Here is a 20,939-nt window from a genome sequence, read left to right as displayed (position 1 = left end):
TAACTCTAGTTGTTAAACTCGTATTGCATAATTGAAATTCGCTGAGAGCAGAACTTACCAAAAAAATTTATGAAAAATAAGTAAGTAAATAAGGTGGTGAATGTGTTAATTAACCAGATGGGAAGAATTCTTTCCCAATGTGTACATATAGCTAATCAACATGAGGTACACTTTAGATATCTTACAATTTTATTTGTCAACTATACCTCAATAAAGCTAAAAATACTTTTTTAACTTAAAGGTATAAAAAATAAAATAAATGTCTATAAAAATAATAATGAGGAAGACGGTGATGCAAGTTAACAGTTGGTACCAGGAACTGAGCTGAAAGCTTATACATACACTGAGTGGCCAGATTATTATGATCTCTGAACGCATAATAATCTGGCCACTCAGTGTGTGTTTGTGTGTGTGTGTGTGTGTGTGCATGTGTGTGTGTATATATGTGTGTGTGTGTGTGTGTATGTGTGTGTGTGTGTGTATATGTATATGTATATATATATTAGAGGCCCGGTGCATGAATTTGTGCACGGGTGGGGTCTGGCCAGCCTGGCCAGGGGAAGGGGACATGGGCAGTTGGCTGGCCTGCCTGCTGGTCAAACTCCTGGTTGAGGGGACAATTTGCATATTAGCCTTTTATTATATAGGATATTCACTGAGTGGCCGGATTATTATGTGTTCAGAGATCATAATAATCTGGCCACTTCAGTGTATATAAACTTATTCAACCTCACAATAATCCTTTGAGGTCAGCACTATTACAACACTCACTGTGAGGAGGAGAGGACACGGAGGAACAGAGAGGTTATATAACTTGTTGTGGCCGCCCAGCTAGGAAGTTGCAGAGCTGGAGTTTGAGTGTAAGCGCTTGGCTCTGGAGCCTGTGTTCTTATCTGCCCTGCGAATGCCTGTAGGTGTCAGCTGTTGTCATTATTGCCCCCATCACATATCAGGGACAGTGCTGGGGACAGAAATGCACAGGACGTGGCTTCTGCCCTCCCGCAGCCCTGGTCTGGCTGAGGGACAGACATTCAAGCATCTGCTTTCGGTGCCCTGTGAGGACCTGAGACCTGTCCTAAGCCCCACGGCAGATCCCATTTCAGAGGTGGGTGGGGAGGCGGGGAGACAGAGGATGAGGCGCCACCACCAACTGGGCTCTGGTTTCTACCCCGCTAATGACAGAGGTCCCAGGGTTACATCCTGAGGGACAGAGAGGAAACACCTGCAGACGTTCCCCTGGTACAAGCCTGCCTGGCCTTGCTGTGTGAGTGTGCATGGTGCTGGGGTTCTGGGGAGAATGCTCCAATTCCGAGGAAGCCTGGAAACCTGCCCCAGGATGCTCTGAACATCCGGCAGGATGGGGCCAGACCCTGGGGTGTCTGGAATGGGGGCTTGGCCATGGCTCACTCCACAGCCTCAATTATGGCCCAGGGGGGAGCCAATCCAGGGTGGAGATGGCAAGTCCCCCCAAGCAGCCAGGCAGGCTACATGGCGATCTGCGGGGTGGGGACGCTGCCGACTGGATGCTCAGTTCTTTTTTCTTTTTAATACACACACACACACACACACACTCACACACACTATTGATTTTAGAGAGGAAGGGAGAGGGAGAGAGAGAAACATCAATGATGAGAGAGAATCATTGATCGGCTGCCTCCCGCACGCCCCACACTGGGGATCGAGCCTGTAACCCGGGCATGTGCCCTTGATGGGACTCAAACCCCAGACCCTTCAGTCCGCAGGCCGAAGCTCCATCCACTGAGCCAAACCAGCTAGGGCTAGACGCTCAGTTCTTTATGCTGGTCTCCCTAGGAAAATCCCAGCTTTCTGGAAACAGGAAGCCGCCATTTATCACCAGGAAAACGCAGGGGGCGGGGGAGGGGGTGCTCAGGCTGTTCCTGAGTTGGCAGGAAGGGTGGGGCTGACTTGTATGGGGAGTCATCTCTATCATCTGCCCTCTGCTCAGTCATGGAACCCCTGGGGGCCACCAGGTCCAGAGCCTTCTCTGTGAGCCACTGCACCTGGGCCTGTCACACTCAGAGAGGCCTTACAACTGCAGAGGGAGGTGAAGTCGAGAGGGCGGGGGGAGCTCCCCTTTGCTGGTGGCAGCCCCCTGGCTGGGTCCTCTGAGAGAAAGGGGATCCCACATCTGAGACCCGCCTATTCCTTCTCGTCCTCTCACCCTCCTCCACCTGGATGACTCAGTCCAAGCCACCTTTCCTCTCGGCGAATTACTACCTCTGCAGCCAAACTCAGTCTTTTCAAACTCCTGACCGGAATGCGACAGTCCCTGTGCAAACCCTTCAATGGCTCCCCACTGCTGGCAGAATAAAACCCAGGTGCCTTTGGTGTGGCACACAGGACCTCCAGGTCTGGCCCTGCCCCCACAATCCAGCTGCACTAAGCCTCCTGAGGGTCCTGGTGAGCCACACGACCACCCCCCTCCACGCCACAGGTCCCCTTAGCCAGGAAAGCCAGCCTTCCCTTCCCCTTAGTTTTCTAAGCCCATCTCCCTATACACGGGGTGCCATGTGCTGTGGTAACCGTATTTGCTGTGTGTAAGGCAGAGTGAGGTCTGGAAGCTCAAACAATACCTGCAGGGCGTCCCACCTTTCTGCCTGATTCTCATTCTTACTGTTTGAATATTATCTTTGCAAGAAGAAAAGCACTGTTTTTCCTTAATGAAAAGGCAGAACTCTACAGATGCTATCTCCTCTGGGGGCTACCCTGGCCCTCTGGGCCCTGCCAAAGCTGGGTCAGGTGCCCCCTCTCATGGCACATGCCACGCTGAACCAGGGCCATCTGTCTGCCTGTCTGTGTCCCTTCCCAGACTCTAAGCCTCTTATGCATCCTTCACCACAACTCAGGAAGGCCACGTGAATGCAGGGGTGACTTGCCCATTTTACAGACAAGAAAAATGAGGCTCAGAGAAGTAAAGCGACTTCCCTGAATCACACAGTGGGTCTGAGCCCCAGCAGAGGCTCCTCTCGTGCTCTTTCTCGTGCCTGTTCTGCTTCTTTTTTAAAAAATATGTTTTTATGGCCCAGCTGGTGTGGCTCAGTGCTTGAGCGTGGACCCAGGCACCAGGAGGTTGCCAGTTCAATTCCTGGTCAGGGCACATGCCCAGGTTTTGGGCTTGATCCCCGGTGGAGGCTGTGTGGGAGGCAGCTAATGGATGTTTCTCACAACAATGTTTCTATTTCTCCCTCTCTCTCTCTCAAATCAATAAAAGCATATATATATATATGTGTGTGTGTGTGTGTGTGTGTGTGTGTGTGTGTGTGTGTGTATTTAACACACGTTTATTTATTTCAGAGGGGAAGAGAGAGAGAGGGGAAGAGAGAGAGAAACATCAATGATGAATCATGATTGGCTGCCTCCTGCATGTCCCCAAGAGGACGCCTGAGCGTGTGTGTCTATGTGCAGGGTGCTCACCTTTTGCTGAGCTCCTTCAGGGCCCCACTTCGGCACAGGCCCAGGTAATCCCCCAGAAGCTTCAGCTGCTCCCGGCTCCTCCCGATGAAGTGCATCCGCTCCTCGTGTTCATACAGCGATGGGTTCACCAGCTGCAGGTTGATGAGGGGTTGGGCCCGGATTTTCATCAGGAACTTCAGGGCCTGCCGGCAGATCTGGGGACACCACCAGGCAATGGGGGTGAAACAGAAAGGCCATTCAGTAAGCGCCTCTGGGTCAGGCCCTGTATTACCCACCCACCCACTCAGGCTGCAGCCACCCTCCATGAGATGGTGCCATTTCATTTTACAGGTGAAGAAACTGAGGGTCAGAGAGATGAAGTGACTTGGCCTGGGCCCACGACTCATAAACGCCAAGATCTGAACCCAGTTTATATGAGCCCCAAACCTCCTTTCCCTCCATGGCACCAGCTGCCTGCCGCCCTCCCAGACCATGCTGGGATGGAGGAGGGGTCTCTCTCCCCCTGGGCCTCAGAGACCCTTCCCACGACTTCCTCTCCTCCCAGCCCCCATTTTCCTGCCCAAAGGAAACGCACTGTCTCCTGGGCTGACTCAGGAACCAGGTGACTGGCTGAGTCAGGCTCCAACCACAGGAAGCCACAGATCAGACGCAGCTTGACAAGAGGTTTCCCCAGTTCCCTCGGCTCTTGTCCCCAGTTCCCTCGGCTCTCGCTAGCAGCAGCACCCAGGGCTCCCCCGAGTCTCTGGGCAGAGTTCGGTGACCAATCTCAGTCTGTCCCACCTGATAGAGTGTTGGAAGTTTTACCCTCAGGCCCAGCCCTAATGCCAAAGCCAAGTACTGAGCACCTGCTATTTGCTAGACACTGCTGGGATGAGGATCTTGACCACCTTTTTTCTTCATCCCCAGTAACAACCTAAAGGGGAAGGTGTCATCATCCCCACTTTATTGGTGAGGAAACTGAGGTTCAGAGAAGCTAAAGTGGCTTATCCAGCCCACCTGTAGGAAGTGGAGACCAGGTCTAAACTGAGGTGTGGTCTCCTCCACTGTCAACTACTGTGCAGTAGTTAGGAGTCTGTCTTTCAAGTCAGAATTGGATTTGAATCCTGGCTCTACTACTTCCCACCTTATGACCCGTGAAACTTCCTTCCTTAACCTCTCGGTGACTCAGTTTCCTTATGTGTAAAATGGAAAAAAATAAAACCATTTGTCTCCTGGAATTATTTTGAGTTTAGATTAAAAAATAATCCAAGTGCCCTAGCAGGTTTGCTCAGTGGTTAAGAGCATCAGCCCTTGAACTGAAGGGTGCTGGTTTGATTCTGGTAAAAGGCATGTACCTCAGTTGCAGGCTTGATCCCCAGCCCTGGTCAGGGCACCTATGGGAAGCAACCAATCGATGTGTCTCTCCCACATAGATGTTTCTCTCTCTCCTTCTCCCCCTCCCTTCCACTCTCTCTAAAAAATTAATGGAAAAATATCCTCAGGTGAGGATTAACAACAACAACAAAGTCTATGTAAGCTCCTGGCACAGAGCATAGACTCAGCCAAGGGGCTGCCATCAGACTCTGAGCTCCAGCTGTGGATCAGCTGCCCCTGGAGGGTCAGGAATGTAACAGGGACCTCAGGAGGCTTCTGGCTTCTGGTCCCCCAAGTCCACTGGCATCTCTCGCCTCCCCCAGGAATGGACAACTCCTTCTTTCCCATTTCCCAGAAGTACCAGCCCCCAACCAATGGGCAGCCCAGTGTCCAAGCCCCTGTGAGTCAGATCAAACCGCTGTTCCCCAGCCCCCACCCATCCCATCCCTGACCACAACTCAGCCTCAGGCCTTGGGTGAGGCTCAGATGAAATAACACAAGGAATGTGTGCTGAAAATAGCCAAGCGCTGCAGACGGGCAGGGGCTTTGTGCTCCAGGGACTGTTTGTAGCCCGCGCGCGGAGGAGACAGACCAAGAAGGCAGCCCCAGTCCTGGCCTCACATCCTGCCAAGTGCCAGGCAGGCCTCACACAAGTGGGTCAGCCAGAGGAGTGACGGTGAGCAACAAGGGCCTAACCTGAGAGCCAGGCACTTTCTAGTCTGAATTTCCCTGTCGTTCCCAAGCCAGGGATCTCTGAGAGAGCTGGCTATTTCCCAACCTCAGATATGCCCAGAAGAGTATTGTCATTTTCTAGCTGGAACGAGGAAGTGGCACCAGAATTACAGCAACGAATATGGAGTTGGCTCCACAGAAATATCCAGGTGTTGTCAATAGTGAGTGTATTTTATGGTCAAAGGGTTCTTTGCATTTGTGGTGATTTTTTAAAAAAATATATAGTTTATTGATTTTTTGCAGAGAGGAAGGGAGAGGGATAGAGAGCTAGAAACATCAATGAGAGAGAAACATCGATCAGCCGCCTCCTGCACACCCCCTACTGGGGACGTGCCCGCAACCAAGGTACATGCCCTTGACCGGAATCGAACCTGGGACCCTTGAGTCCACAGGCCGACGCTCTATCCACTGAGCCAGACCGGTTAGGGCTGTGGTGATTTTGAGGTTTACTTTCTCCATGTAGTTAATTAAATACTTAACATTGAGGGTATGGGTGGGGATGAGGTAACCAAAAACAAAACAAAACAAGACAAAAACCCCCCAAGCAAAAACAAAATGAAGCTAACGTCTTCGGAGTTCCCACCCCCAGGAGGGTAGAGGCTGGGAGGGCACAGACTCTGAGTCCCGTGCTCCCTGTGCCCTGGCGAGGACACAGCCACATGCTGAAACTGCATGGACCCAGTCACGTGAACCAGGGCCAGTGTGACCTGCCTCAGGAGAGGGGAAAGGCACCATGAAAGGCACTGCCCGAGAGACTGCAGGGAACTGTCTCCTTTGGCCCTCACGCAAGCCCGAAATGGACACTGGTATAACTCGCCCTTCCCGATGAGGAGGCGGAGGTTAAATGATCTGCTCACGGTAACACAGCCAGAAAAGTGGGCAAGCTCAGCTGGAGAAGAGGAAAGCCTGAACCATCTTAAAATACATCTTAGTTAAAAGCATTTGGTGAACATAAGTATCAAAGATGTCATACTAAGTAAACGAAGTGTGTTATAAAACAATGTGAGTCCAGTATAATCCCAGTTTTATAAAAAAGCAGATACATATATAAATAGTTGCATGGTGTGGACAAAAAAAGGGGTGCTACATCTAACCGAAAGTAACCTCACAAGGTGATCTGATCATAAATTCCTAACCGGGCAGGTCACAGTGGTAGTCATGCCCCAGGCCTATAACTTCTGCCTTCAGCAAGCACTGTCCATTGCTCCTGTGCATCTAGGGCAGCGGTCGGCAAACTCATTAGTCAACAGAGCCAAATATCAACAGTACAACGATTGAAATTTCTTTTGAGAGCCAAATTTTTTAAACTTAAACTTCTTTTAACGCCACTTCTTCAAAATAGACTCGCCCAGGCCGTGGTATTTTGTGAAAGAGCCACACTCAAGGGGCTAAAGAGCCGCATGTGGCTCACGAGCCACAGTTTGATTCTAGGGTAACACACCTTTGAAATGCCTCTTTTTAAACCCCCTCCTCCTAAAGTGCGACCACTCTCAAGAGAACACAGAATTTTGTTAACTATCCTGTAATCCAATCCCTGACTTGCTTTCTCCCACCTTCATGTAATCTTCATTACGTTCCCTCTTTAATTGCAGTGTATAAAAGAAAGTGCAAAGCTGTCATTCTCTAGAGTGTTTGAGGTCTTGCTTCCCAGTAATTGTCATTAGTTTTTTCCATTGTCAGGTTCTTACATCGACAACAGAAAAGGCTGACTGCTCCAAGGGTATTTGCAACCAGCTGGCCAGACCATCCACCTATCCACCCATCCATCCATATCCACCCTTCTATCCATCTCCCCATCTATCTACCCAACCACCTATCCATCTACCCATCCACCCATCCATATCCACCCACCCATCCATCCACCCTTCTATCCATCTCCCCATCTATCTACCCAACCACCTATCCATCTACCCATCCACCCATCCATATCCACCCACCCATCCATCCACCTTTCTATCCATCTCCCCATCTATCTACCCAACCACCTATCCACCTATCCACCCACCCATCCACTCTTCTATCCATCTACCCATCTATCTACCCAACCACCTATCCATCTACCCATCCATCCATCCACCCTTCTATACATCTTCCCATCTATCTACCCAACCACCTATCCATCTACCCATCCACCCATCCATATCCACCCATCCATATCCACCCACCCACCCATCCATTCATCCATCCCCACCCATCCATCCATCCACCCACCTGCTCATCTATCCATCCATTCATCCATACATGCATCCATCCATCCAGTTGCTGGTGCCTTAAACAGTTTTGTCGTAGCCATGAGGAGCTGCAGAAAACCATCTTCAGACTCTACCTGAGGACCACGGCAGGCACTGACAGAGCTCTGCGCAGAGGCTCTAGACCAGCACCAAGTTTTTTCTTGATCATTTTCCCCATATCACGAAGCCTAAACCAGTGACCCTGCCTTCCTTAGAGCCAAACTCCTCCCAACAGATGAACAGCAGCAGCAAAGAGGGGTGACCGTTTCTCTATCATTCAGCAGCCCTGTGTGGCCATGATAGGCTGGGCTGGGGACTCACCGGGCGCTTGGTGAGGTCCCAGTTATGGATGATCCTGGCCGGAATCACTGAAGCATCGTCTTGGTGGCAGATGTCACAGTAATAGAGGCCAGAAAAGGCACAGAGCTTGGGTCGTACAAATGAGAAGCCGATCTGCCGGGAGCAGCCTGGGGAGAGGGATATTGGGAGAGTGAGCAGCGGCGGGGCCAGAGTCAGCTCCTGAGTAACACAGAAGCAACCAAGGTGGATAGGCCTGCTATCTAAGGGGAGTATAAAGATAAAAAGGAGAGTATACAGATAAGAACCACCACCACGCAGAATCAACCCCATTAATCAATCTTTACAACACAGCACTGTCATTTTACCACTCAAGGGACTGATGCAGAGACTTGTCAGTCACACAGGGATGAAGTGGCACAGCCAGGATTCAGAGCTGCATTGTGTTGGTTCTAGAGCAGTGGTGGGCAAACTTTTTGACTCGAGGGCCACAATGGGTTCTTAAACTGGACCGGAGGGCCGGAACAAAAGCATGGATGGAGTGTTTGTGTGAACTAATATAAAATCAAAGTAAAGGAGCGGAGGGGAGAGCAAGAGAACCCTCCGCTCTTTTGGCTCCGCGGGCCGGATAGAACAGCCGAATGGACCGATCCGGCCGTAGTTTGCCCACGGCTGTTCTAGAGCCTGCATTCTCTTTTAACTAGCTGCCTTCTTCCGTGTTTCCCCGGCTTGCTCACCTATGTCAACCTCCTCTAGGTCTGTCCCTCCACTGGGGCCCAGACAAGGAAGCAACTAAGTCAGGGCCTTGCAAGTCGGGCATAGGGAGTGGACAGGAAGGCAGTAGGAGGCAGGGCCTGGAGCCAGTTGGAAGCGAGAGCGGCTGGATACCTCAGGACAGGGGTGTGGGGCCCAGCCTCAGCGCCTCAGCTGGAGGTCCCTCCGAGTAGGGAACAGAGGGAGTGAGAGTCCCTGTGCCTAGGGCAAACAAGGATCTGGCTCAAATCTTGAGCACATGCCCAGCCTCCCATGGGGCCAGGGGACAGAGTCCCTCCGGCCTCAGGACTAGAAAGGCCAGTTCCTCTGCTTACCAGTTGCCTCATCCTGACCTTCACGGAATTTTTTGCCGAGTCCCCTTTCAGTATCTGTTCAGCTACTACTGGCTCTTCTGTGGGGTTATTACAAAGTTGAAACGAGACAGGCTTTGAAAGTGCCCCATAAACTATGAAACACAAGCCAAATGGCTGTGATTGGTGCCCGCCTTACAGGCGGAGGGGAAGCCCAGGCTCCCCAGTTTCAGTCTTGCCCAAAAGCTGGCGAAGGCTGGCGGGTGGCAGGGACAGTGAGAGCCAGCTGTCCCTGCCAGCATTCATTCACATCCACAAGTGTGAATCACCTCAAAGGGGGTAAGGGGGTGTGTTGGTGGAGGGCGGAGGTTGGAGGCGGGGGGGGGGAGCTTGAAGAAGTTTTCAGCAGGAAACTCTGCTCTGCCTTCCGAGGGGTACTGACCGCAGACCACTTCCTCCCAGACGCCTGAAGCAGGCTTTCCCCTCCAGTCCCACAGGCTCTACCCCAACAGGACGGCTCCTAACCCACTTGCAGCCGCATCTGTAGCTTTGGCACGCTGCAGCAGGCACGCCACCCAGTTCACTGCGAGGGCCCAGGGTGATGGGCACGGCTGGTTGGATTGGGAGGGAAGAGCTAAAGATGGAACATGAGCAGCAGAGTAACAGGCAGCCTTGAAAACAATGGAGTAGAGAGGGCCTATGGGGACCCGGCTAAGAGCAGAGCTTCTGGGACCAACGTGGCCCTCAACTGGCTCCGCCACTTGCTAGCTGTGTGGACCTGGGACAGGTTCTTACCAGCCCTGTGACTCAGTTTCCTCAGCTATAAATAGAGATGATAGTGCACCTGTCCCAACAGGGTGGTTGTGAGGATTAAATGAGACAATTCAAATAAAGCATCTGGCCAGTACCCAGTACAGAAGAATTAGGTTTGATGATGATAATGATATAGCAGATGCACTGACTTGGAATAATACCCATAATGTATTTTTAACTAGAAAAAAACCAAGTTGCAGAACAATATATACCACTGTGCTGTCCAACATGGTGGCCATGAGACACGGGTGCCCTTTTAAATTTAAATCCGTTTCAATGAAATAAAGTAAAAAATTCCATTCCTTAGTCACACTAGCCACATTTTACATACCCAGTAGTCACGTGTGGCTGGTAGCTACTGTATGGGACATTTTCATCAGCACAGAAAGTTGTATTGCACAGCATTGAGTAGTATGAGCCCATTCTTGTAATTTAAAAAAATTGTGCCCACTTGCAATAATATTTGAAAGGGTACCATGCCCCTGCTCCAAAATAATATGATAATGTTGTAATCTGAATACGAAGGGAGCGGAGAGCTTAGCTCCGCGGAACTCCCTGGGCAGAGAGAGGCACATAGCAGAGCTGCCCCCCACAGGTCTCACCCCTGAGCAGTGGCAGGAAGGGCAAGGGATGGAGGCTCCCACAAGCAGGGGCACTGGCTCACTGGGTGCTGGGAGGAGCAGACACTATTTGCTGCAATAGCTGCAAATAGCTTCATGTGCAGCAACACCCCCGGGTTGGGATGGGCCACTCGTGGAGGGCCGGGAAGGGGTGCAGAGCCTAAAGCAGCAACCCCAGCGGAGGGAGAGGGAGGCTGGAGGGCTGGGGGTGGTGGGAGGGCGTCGGCACCTGCACAGAAGCAACCCTGGGAGTCGAGGCCCTTCTCGGCGGGGATGGCCACCAGGTACTGCAGCAGGAAGCCGTGCTCCCCGGTGGCGAACTTCAGCACCTCTTGGCAGTTTTCGTCCAGACTGCCGCCCAGGGTCACGGCCTCCTCCGCCGTCTCCAAGTAGGACGCCAGCACCTTGCGCACCAGGTCCCTCCACAAGGCGGCCTCCTCGGCGCTGCCGGCCTGCAGCTTCAGGATGGCCTTGGCCGTGATGATTTTGAAGAAGGACGGGCCCCCGAGGCTGGTGTCGGGCAGGATATCTCGGATGGTCTCCACTCCATGGCTGTCACTTAACATCTTCTCGTTGTTTTTCACGCGGAAGCATTTCAGGGACTCCAAGGACAGGGAGAAAATATAGGGTGTCCAGGTCCTGTCGGTGTACAGGTACAAGAGGGATTCTTTAATAGCGTCCGGCTCGGGAACTTGGGCGGAGGACCAATCCAACTGCGTGCCCTGGAGGGATTCGGGCTCCGTGGGGTCCGAGTGGGAGGGGGGGCCACCCTGGGGGCCTTCGGGGAGGTCGTTGGGCTGCTCTGGGTACTGGATGTTCACCCACTCCTCCTCCTGCTGGGGCCGGCACTTCTGCAGGGCCTCCCGCACCCGGTCCAGCCAGTCCTCGGCCTCGTCCTGGGAAGAGGCACGCAGGGTCAGCTTCTTGCCGGAGAAGACCAGCTCGAAGCGGCCGTCGCTGTGGGCCGGCCCCACGGACTCACAGCGCAGCAGCGAGCAGTTCTCCACGCAGGTGCGCTCCTCGCCGCTCAGGTAGAGGCGGAACTCCAGGGGGGAGAGCTCGCAGAAGAGTTCCTTCCAGATGCCCATCGCCCCTCGCCGCTCCACTGTGCCCAGTTTCATGAGACCCCGGAACGGGTTGGACAGTCCTGCAGGCAGAAAGAGGCACTTCAGACAATGGGCTTGTCCCTTTATCACCCAAGAGAAAACATCTGGGCCCGAGGTCCTGTAATGGGTGCGGGGAAATGACCGCCATCAGAATACCAGCCAGCCACTTTGCTCTGAGGGGATAGCAGCCGCTGCGGGGACATGATCTGACATATTTTAAATGGGGGAGTCATCCTGGCTTCATATGTTGAAGGACAACGGGGAGAGAGACCAGTTAGGAGGCCATGGCCATAACCCAGGCCAGGGATGTCAGTGGATTGAACCCATGAGGTGGTGGAGGTGGTCAGGAATGGAAGACTCTGGATATGCCAGCAGGATTTGCTGACGGATTTGATGTGTGATGTGAAAGAAAGTCAAGGATAACTCCAAGGTTTTTAGCCCAGGCATATGGGAGGATGAAGTTGGGCATTTTATGAGATGAGAAACATAACTCCACAGGACATTTTTATCAGCACAGAAAGTTGTATTGAACAGTATTGAGTAGTATGAGCCCATTTTTGTAATTTAAAAAAATTGTGCCCACTTGCAAAATATTTGAAAGGGCCCTGACTAGTTTGGCTCAGTGGATAGAGAGTCGGCCTGCAGACTGAAGGGTCCCAGGTTTGATTCTGGTCAAGGGCATGTATCTTGGTTGCGGGCACATCCCCAGTAGGAGGTGTGCAGGAGACAGCTGATTGATGTTTCTAACTCTCTATCCCTCTCCCTTCCTCTCTGTAAAAAATCAATAAAATATATTTAAAAAATATTTGAAAGGGTACCATGCCCCTGCTCCAAAATAATCTGATAATGTTGTAATTAGGAGAGAAGCAGGTTTGGAGTGGAGAATCAGGAAGTCATTTTTGGACATGTCAATTGTGAGAAGCCTATTAGACATGCATGGAGCCGATGGAGATGCGAATCTGAGGTTCAAGGGCGAGGTCCACACTGGAGATAAACATTGGGCAGTTGTTGGCATAAAGCCCTTGAGAGTAGGTGAGATCAGCGGGGACATGGGTGTCGACAGAGAAGAGGACCCAGGACTGAGCTCACCTTCCCCAACATGGTTACAACCATATCACACAGGCTGACAGAAAAACCTAAAAGAAGCCAGGATGGAGACCAGGGCCCCAGGAACCTGGCCAGAATTCTCTGCTGGATCACTGCAAACAGAAAATGAGAGAAAGAGACGGACTCTAGGGCACACTTTTTTGCTTGTTTGAAACAGGAAGTTCATTTATGAAGGTTATAGAAAAATTAGTTATTAGTTCATTCTGGACTTCACGGGAGTGGGAGGGTGTGGAGATCAAGACAGAACCATGAGCCGAAACCGGTTTGGCTCAGTGGATAGAGCGTCGGCCTGCGGACTGAGGGGTCCCGGGTTCGATTCCGGTCAAGGGCATGTACCTTGGTTGCGGGCACATCCCCAGTGGGAGGTGTGTAGGAGGCAGCTGATCGATGTTTCTCTCTCATCGATGTTTCTAGCTCTCTATCCCTCTCCCTTCCTCTCTGTAAAATATCAATAAAATATATTAAAAAAAAAAAAAAAAAGACAGAACCATGAGTTCCATATAATAAGGCTTATAGGGTAGTTTCAGGGAAAATAGTTTCCATCTCAATATATGATACAGTAGCCTAGCTTGTGTGGCTCAGTGGCTCAGGAGGTCATGGTTTGATTCCCGGTCAGGAGGCAGTTAATCGGTGATTCTCACTCATCATTGATGTTTCTCTCTCTCTCTCCCTCCTCCTTCTCTGAAATCAATAAAAATATATTTAAATATATATATATATATATATATATATATATATATATATATATATGTGTGTGTGTGTGTATGTGTGTGCGTGTATGTGAGTCCATATATATATATGAGATACAGTATTTTTTCACTCTGTAGGCAATTTTGGGCATTACTTTTTGAGACTGTATGAGAAAATATACATAACACTTTTCCTGCAATGCTTTCTTGAATTACTCATCATGGGATGAACGTTTTTTGTGAGAAGACGCCACCCAATTGGTCATTGAAAAGAGGACGTCAGAAGGGCTTTCTGAACGGTGTGCCCCTGCGGTGAGGCCTGGAATGCTGCAGCCACCTACCCATCTGCCTGCGATGCACCACCCTGAAGTTCTTATGCTCCTGCGTGCTGGCTGCCGGGCTTTTCCTGCTTCCCGGAGAAGGCACACAAGCTTTGTCTAAGGCCCCCATGGAGGAGCTTTTCCTTGGTCCTTGAGAAAAATGCCTGAGAAGACACGGCCTGGACTCTGGAGTCCCTCTGGGAGAAGCTACGGAGCCATCTGAAGGACTCTCTGGGGGTGGTTCCTGGGGAGGCCGGTAGAAGTCATCTTCTGAGATCCAGCTCTTGCTTTTCTATGGGAAGAAGTAAAGACACAGGCTGTTTTTAAAGTTTTTTTTTTTTAAAATCTTAAATGAGATATGATTCCCATCTCATAAAAATATATTTAAACTGCATAATGCAATAGTTTTAGTATATTCACATAATTGGGCAACCATTACCACTAAGTTTAGAACATTTTCCTTACTCCATTAAAAACAACCCTTTCCACCCTAGCCAGTCTGGTTCAGTGGATAGAGCATCGACCTGCCAGGATCAAGCCTGCAACGGACATACATGCCCTTGACCAGAATCGAACCCAGGAAGGACCCTTCAGTCTGCAGGTCGATGCTCTATCCCTCAAAAAGATATGTTGAAATCCTAGCCCCCAGTACCTCAGAATGTGACCTTATTTGGAAACTGGGTTATTACAAATGCAATTAGTTAAGATGAGGTCATACTGGGGTATGGTGAGCCCTTCATCCAATGTGACTGTGTCCTTATAAGAGGAGAAAGACACAGAGAAAGAGAGAGAATGCCAAGTCAAGATAGAGGCACAGAGGAATGTGATGGAGGGAGGGACTGGAGCGATGGGTATACAAGCCAAGGAATGCCAAGGATTGCTGGTAACACTAGAAGTTAAGAGAAAAGCATGGAACAGATTCTTGAATCCCAGAAGGAATCAACCCTGCCAACATGTGGATTTTGAACTTCTAGCAGAAAATACATTTCTGTTGTTTTACACCAGTGTATAGCACTTTGCTGCAGGATCCCTAGGAAACAAATACAATTTGCAAATCATTTCTCCAATTCTGTAGGTTGTCTTTCCACTTTCTTGATGGTGCCCTTTGAGGAACAAAATTTTTAAATTTTGATGAAGTCCAATTCGTCTGTGCCTTTGGTGTAGAAGAAACCATTGCTTAATTCAAGGTCACAAAGATTTACTCCTGTTTTCTGCTAAGAGCTTTAGTTTCAGATCTTAGAATTAGGTCTATGATCTACTTTGAGTTAATTTATATGTACGGTGTGAGGAAGGGTCCACCTTTATTTTTTTCTATCTGGATATTCAGTTGTCCTAGGGATGTACAATTTTTCAGCTCTGCTTCTAGGGTTTGAGATAAGGGAGGCATGGGGGAGAAGGACCCAGAGTTCTCACTGGCAACCCCTACTTCTGCTCCCCACTTCAGAGCAGGCCCCCTAGGGCCCAGGCAGCCTACCCTACGCTTCCCCTTCTGTTGCTATCTCTCTGAGTCTGAAGCTGCTCATTGGCTTTGAGAAGTGGAGTGGGTCTGGGGTCAGGGGCTTGAGGGAACGGGCTCTAGCACCCCCCACCCCCCACTATTTCAAGCGCTCCCAGCCTTTCTGTGCCTAAGTGTGCAAGAGCAGAGACAAGGAAGCCGGCTGGGCCACAGACATGTCTGTCTACACAGAGGAAATGAGTCACATGGGGGACCAGCCCAGCTGTTTTGTTAAGTGTCACCAACCTCAACCTGACATTGCTATTTCCAACCCCTAAATCAAGACTGCCCTCCCTGCTCCCCTAGACAGTGAAGGGGAGTAGGGCTGGGGATTCCCCAGAAAGAATGGTTTAGACCAGTGGTTGGCAAACTCATTAGTCAACAGAGCCAAATATCAACAGTACAACGATTGAAATTTCTTTTGAGAGCCAAATTTTTTAAACTTAAACTTCTTCTAACGCCACTTCTTCAAAATAGACTCGCCCAGGCCGTGGTATTTTGTGGAAGAGCCACACTCAAGGGGCCAAAGAGCCACATGTGGCTCGCGAGCCGCAGTTTGCTGACCACTGGTTTAGACAATTTAATTCATTCAGATGCTATAAGACTCCTTTCAGCCAAGAGTGAGAGTTCTGAGCCAGGAGTTTGGGGGTGGGGGAGGCTCACAGAGCAAGGCCTCAGAGCTTCCTCTGAAAACCCTCAGACTTAGCAGGTGCTTCCTTCTGCCAGTGGCAGGACAATGTGTCAGTGAAGGTGGCTACAGGGGACCATTTACCAGGACTCTGAACAAAGCCTGCCTGGGTCATCGGGACTCAAGGCACACACACCTCCCAGCCCCTGCTAATGGCCCTACTGGGAGAGACCACTATCTACTCAGCGGTCATCTACTACCTCCTCCTGGAAGCTTTCCTTACTCTTCCCTACCCCACTCCCACCCCCCAGCTGGGTTAGGAAGCCTCCATCCCACCCGGGGGCTCCCATGGAGTTCTGGACTTAGCCCCATCCTAGCACCTACAAAGCTGTTCGGAACAGTCATTTTTATTTGTGCCTGGCATAGAGTTATAACAGGTGAAAGAACAAATCTTGACTTTCCAAACATCTTTAACATAAAATACAAGGGTGAGGTGAGGGAAGTGGAAGGAAGGAGACAAATGTGGATTCTGAGATGATGTATGTTCACTGGTGAGGGCTCCTTCATCCGCAGCGGAGAGGGAGATGAGCTGGAAATGGTCAGACGCACTCCAGGGACCACAAGGTTAGCCACCAGGAAATCATACTCTCGGGGAAACCTTTTGTTCTCTTAACAACAAAGAAAAAAAAAGTGGGAACACTGGGTCCTTGGAACTTCTGCACATGGAATTGGACCAAACCCTGTGGCTGTGCCCCACGCCACGGCCTCCAGTTATAAAGCAGAAAGGGAGGTAGGGGAGAGGAGCGCACCACTGTCTCCCATCTCCCTCTTTCATGCCACCTCCCTACAGCCCGCTCACTCAGGGGCCCATATCTGCCAGTTCCCTGCCCCTCCAACAGTGAGGGGGAATCACCGTTGACCAAGAATCTCTGCCAGAGCAGCACCTGCCACCAGGGACCCAAAGCACCTACCACTAGGGACCCAAAGCACCCCAGGAATGCCACCCGGAGTTATTAAAGGCATTAGGGCACTTTATACAATGGTGAAATCCAGAGAGGAGTCTGGCTGAGGAGTGAAGATACCAGGTCAATGTGAATAGGCGGGCCACACAGTGTTGCCCAGTGACTAGGGAGTGGGGGAATGAATGGATCTACAACTCCCCTAAGGAGAGGTGCTTTGATTCCACGTTACCAAGCAACCCTCTAGCAACCAGACTCCCCTGAAGTGGCAAGGAGGTGGAGCCTGCCCTGGTCAGTCCAACCTGCCACCTCTGCACTTGATGGTGCACTTCTCAGTGTAAATCTACAAGCTGGTATTTCAAGAGTCTCTAGAGAGTTCAAGAACTATTGATTGATACCTACTCTCTCCCAGGTACAGTGCTTGGAGCTGACACTACAGAATGAATGGACATGGTCTTCCATATAATGGAGCCAATATTCTAGTCAGGAAGACAGGAAATACACAAATAGAAAATAAAGAGATAATGTAACTTCACAGAGTGATGAGTGTTACCAAGTGAAGCAGGTGAATGGGAATGCGAGTCACTGGTGCTTGGAGGCAGAGTGGTCAGGGAAGGCCCGAGACAGCAGTGAGGGAAAGGAGTGAGTCAGAAAAGGGTCCAGGCACAGGGAACAGAAAGTGGAAGTGCCTGGGGCTACAAGAAACTTGCTTTGTCAAGAGCTGCAAGGAGGCCAGGGGGTCAAAACATGGTGAGCAGAGAAAGAGCTTTGTTGATGAGTGGAGCTGCCCTGTCCCGGCCCCGCTGGCTAGGATAAAGAGATGGCAGCGCTCATATATTACTAGCGTGAGGATAACTTGGTACAAGACTGTTAGAAAGCTGTTTGGCAGTATCTACTAAAGCTAAACATATGGCCCTAGCCAGTTTGGCTCAGTGGATAGAGCGTCAGCCTGCGGACTCTAGGGTCCCGGGTTTGATTCCGGTCAAGGGCATGTCCCTTGGTTGCGGGCACATCCCCAGTAGGAGGTGTGCAGGAGGCAGCTGATCGATGTTCCTCTCTCATTGATGTTTCTAACTCTCTATCCCTCTCCCTTCCTCTCTGTAAAAAACCAATAAAATATATTTAAAAAAAAAAAAAAAGCTAACCATATGTCTACCCAATGGCCTGGCAATTCCACTCCTAAATATATACCCACAGAAATGAGTACATAGGTTCACCAAAAGGCAAGTACAAAAATGTTCTTCATAATGGCCCCAAACCTGGAAACAACCCAAATGTCTGTTAGCAGGAGCATGGAAAAATACATTATGATATAGTCTTATAATGAAACTAGAGGCCTGGTGCACAAAATTCATGCATGGGGGTGGGGGTGTGTGTCCCACAGCCCAGCCTGCACCCTCTCCAATCTGGGACCCCTCGAGGGATGTCCAACTGCCTGTTTAGTGGGATCGAGCCTAAATGGGCAGTCCGACATCCCTCTCACAATCCAGGACTGCTGGCTCCCAACCGCTCACCTGCCTGATTGCCCCTAACCGCTTCTGCCTGCCAGCCTGATCACCCCCTAACCACTCCCCTGCCTGCCTGATCAACACCTAACTGCTCCCCTGCCAGCCTGACTGCCCCTAACTGCCCTCCCCTGCCAGCCTGGTCACCCCTCAACTGCCCTCTCCTGCAGGCCTGGTCCCCTCCCAACTGCCCTCCCCTGTAGGCCTGATTCCCCCCAACTGCCCTCCCCTGCAAGCCTGGTTCCCCCCAACGGACCTTCCCTGCAGGCCTGGTCCCTCCCAACTGCCCTACCCTGCTGGCCTGATCGCCCACAATTGCCCTCCCCTGCTGACCATCTTGTGGCGGCCATCTTGTGTCCACATGGGGGTGGCCATCTTTGACCACACGGGGGTGGCCATCTTGTGTGTTGGAGTGGTCAATTTGCATATTACCTCTGTATTATATAGGATACTCATGGTAAAGGAAAAGACCAAACTATAGTCCCAGGTTGTATGTATAGGTAAATTGCACAGTTCAGTGAAAGAAGCATAAGAGTATATATTGTATGATTCCATTTACAACAAGTTCAATGACAGGAAAAATGAATCTATGGTAGTTTCCTTTGGTGGGCTGGAAATGTTCTATATCTAGATCTGGATGGTGGTTACAGAGTGCATATCACATAAAAAAACTTTTTAAAAAGGGGAAAAAATAGTCTTTCAACGAATAGTGCTGGTAGAACTGGATATCTATATGCAAAAGAATGAAGTTGGACCTCATCCTTATACAATATACAAAAATTAACTGAAAATATACCACACATCTAAATGTAAGAACAAGACGCCCTAGGTGGTTTGGTTCAGTGGACAGAGTGTTGGCCTACAGCTGAAGGGTCCCAGGTTTGATTCCAGTCAAGGGCACATGCCCGGATCCCCAGTAGGAGGCATGCAGGAGGCAGCCGATCAATGATTCTCTCTCATCATTGATGTTTCTCACTCTCTCTCCCTCTCCCTTCCTCTCAGAAATCAATTATATATATATATATTTATATATATATATATTTATTTGTATATATATATTTATATGTATATATAAAAGACAACTCACAGAATGGGAAAAATATTTGCAAATTACAGCTCTAATAAAGATCTACAATCCAGAATATATAAAAAATTATTGTACTTATTAACCAATGTCACCCCAATAAATTCAATAATATGGTTAAAAGAACCCAACCTATTATTACTCAGTAATAAAAAGACAGGTAACCCTGGCCAAAGGTTCTGATTGACATTTCTCCAAAGAAGATACAGAAATGTCAATAGCACATGAAAATATGCTCAACATCGTTAGCCATCAGGGAAATGCAAATTAAAACCATAATGAGATGCCACTTCTAAAGACAACAACAACAAGAACTATTGGTGAGGATGTAGAGGAATACACTGCTGGTGAGAATATAAAATGGGGCAGTTCCTTTGGTTACCATATGATCCAAAAATTCCATTCCTAGGTCTGTATCCAAGAGAATTATCAACATATGTAAAAAATAATTAATTAATTAATTAAAAACAAACAAAAAAACATATGTCCACCCAAAAACTTGTACATGAATGTTTATTGTAGCATTATTCATAATAGCCAAAAAGGGGGGGAAACCCCCCCAAATGCCATTCAACTAATGAAAGGATAAATAAAATGTGACATAAGCATAAATGGAATCTACAATGGAATAGTATTCAGCAATAAAAAGAAATGAAGTAGGGATAGATACATCCTACAACATGGATGAACCTTAAAAACATTGTTAATTGAAAGAAACCAATTGCCAAAGGTTACATATTACATGATTCTATTATGTGATATGTCTAGAATAACATATCTATAGACAAAGCAGATTAGTAGTTGCCAGGGGTTGAGGGGAGGAAGACAGTGGGAGGGAGAAAGGGTTGGAGAGTGCCTGCTAATGGGTAGGGGATTTCTTTTATGAGAGATAAAAAGGCTTTAAAATTAGTTTATGGTGATAGCTACAAATCCCTGTGAATATACTAAAAAAAAAAAAGAATCTATAATTTAATCATGTGAACTTAAAATGCACTAAAAGCCCTAGCCGGTTTGGCTCAGTGGATAGAGCATTGGCCTGTGGACTGAAAGGTCCCAGGTTCGATTCCGGTCAAGGGCACATGCCCAGGTTGCGGGCTGGATCCCCAGTGGGGGGGTGCAGGAGGCAGCCGATCAATGATTCTCTCATCATTGAAGTCTCTATCTCTCTCCCTTTCCCTTCCTCTCTGATTAAAAAATAAATAAATAATTTTAAAGGCACTAAAGCTGTTTTAAAAAGGGTGTGTGTGTGTGCCTCTTTCAGTTTGTTTCATGGCCCTGGTCCCATCCTGAGTTATAGGATCTGGAAGTTACAGGCCAAAGGAGAGATGTGCATGGATGGAGCTGAAATGTAAGACCATGCACCAACATGAGCCCCAGGCTGCAGCTGGGACAAATTCCAGGCTTCCTGTGTCCATAGATTCCTGTTTGCATTCCATGACACAAGAACAAATGGAAATAGCCAAAAAGCTTGGGTCACAGCTTTGACTGCTGCTCCGCTGGG

The 20,939-nt window shown here is 49.4% G+C and overlaps 1 protein-coding gene across 2 annotated transcripts in view; it reads right to left on the bottom strand.

The window, feature by feature from the left end:
- The window catches only part of PLEKHM1 (pleckstrin homology and RUN domain containing M1), a 51,625-nt gene that overhangs the window by 4,235 nt on the left and 26,451 nt on the right, over nt 1-20,939 (bottom strand). For both annotated transcript variants that reach the window (XM_080679478.1, XM_080679479.1), the window contains 4 exons: nt 13,789-14,059; nt 10,775-11,692; nt 8,073-8,218; nt 3,436-3,629 (listed from right to left, as the gene is read on the bottom strand). In XM_080679478.1, coding sequence (XP_080535604.1) covers nt 3,436-3,629; nt 8,073-8,218; nt 10,775-11,692; nt 13,789-14,059 — 1,529 coding nt within the window. The remainder of the gene's footprint in view (nt 1-3,435; nt 3,630-8,072; nt 8,219-10,774; nt 11,693-13,788; nt 14,060-20,939) is intronic.

This window comes from Plecotus auritus (genome assembly GCF_963455305.1).
Source record: "Plecotus auritus genome assembly, chromosome: 7".
Lineage (NCBI taxonomy): Eukaryota > Metazoa > Chordata > Mammalia > Chiroptera > Vespertilionidae > Plecotus > Plecotus auritus.
This window is presented reverse-complemented; position numbering and strand designations above follow the sequence as displayed.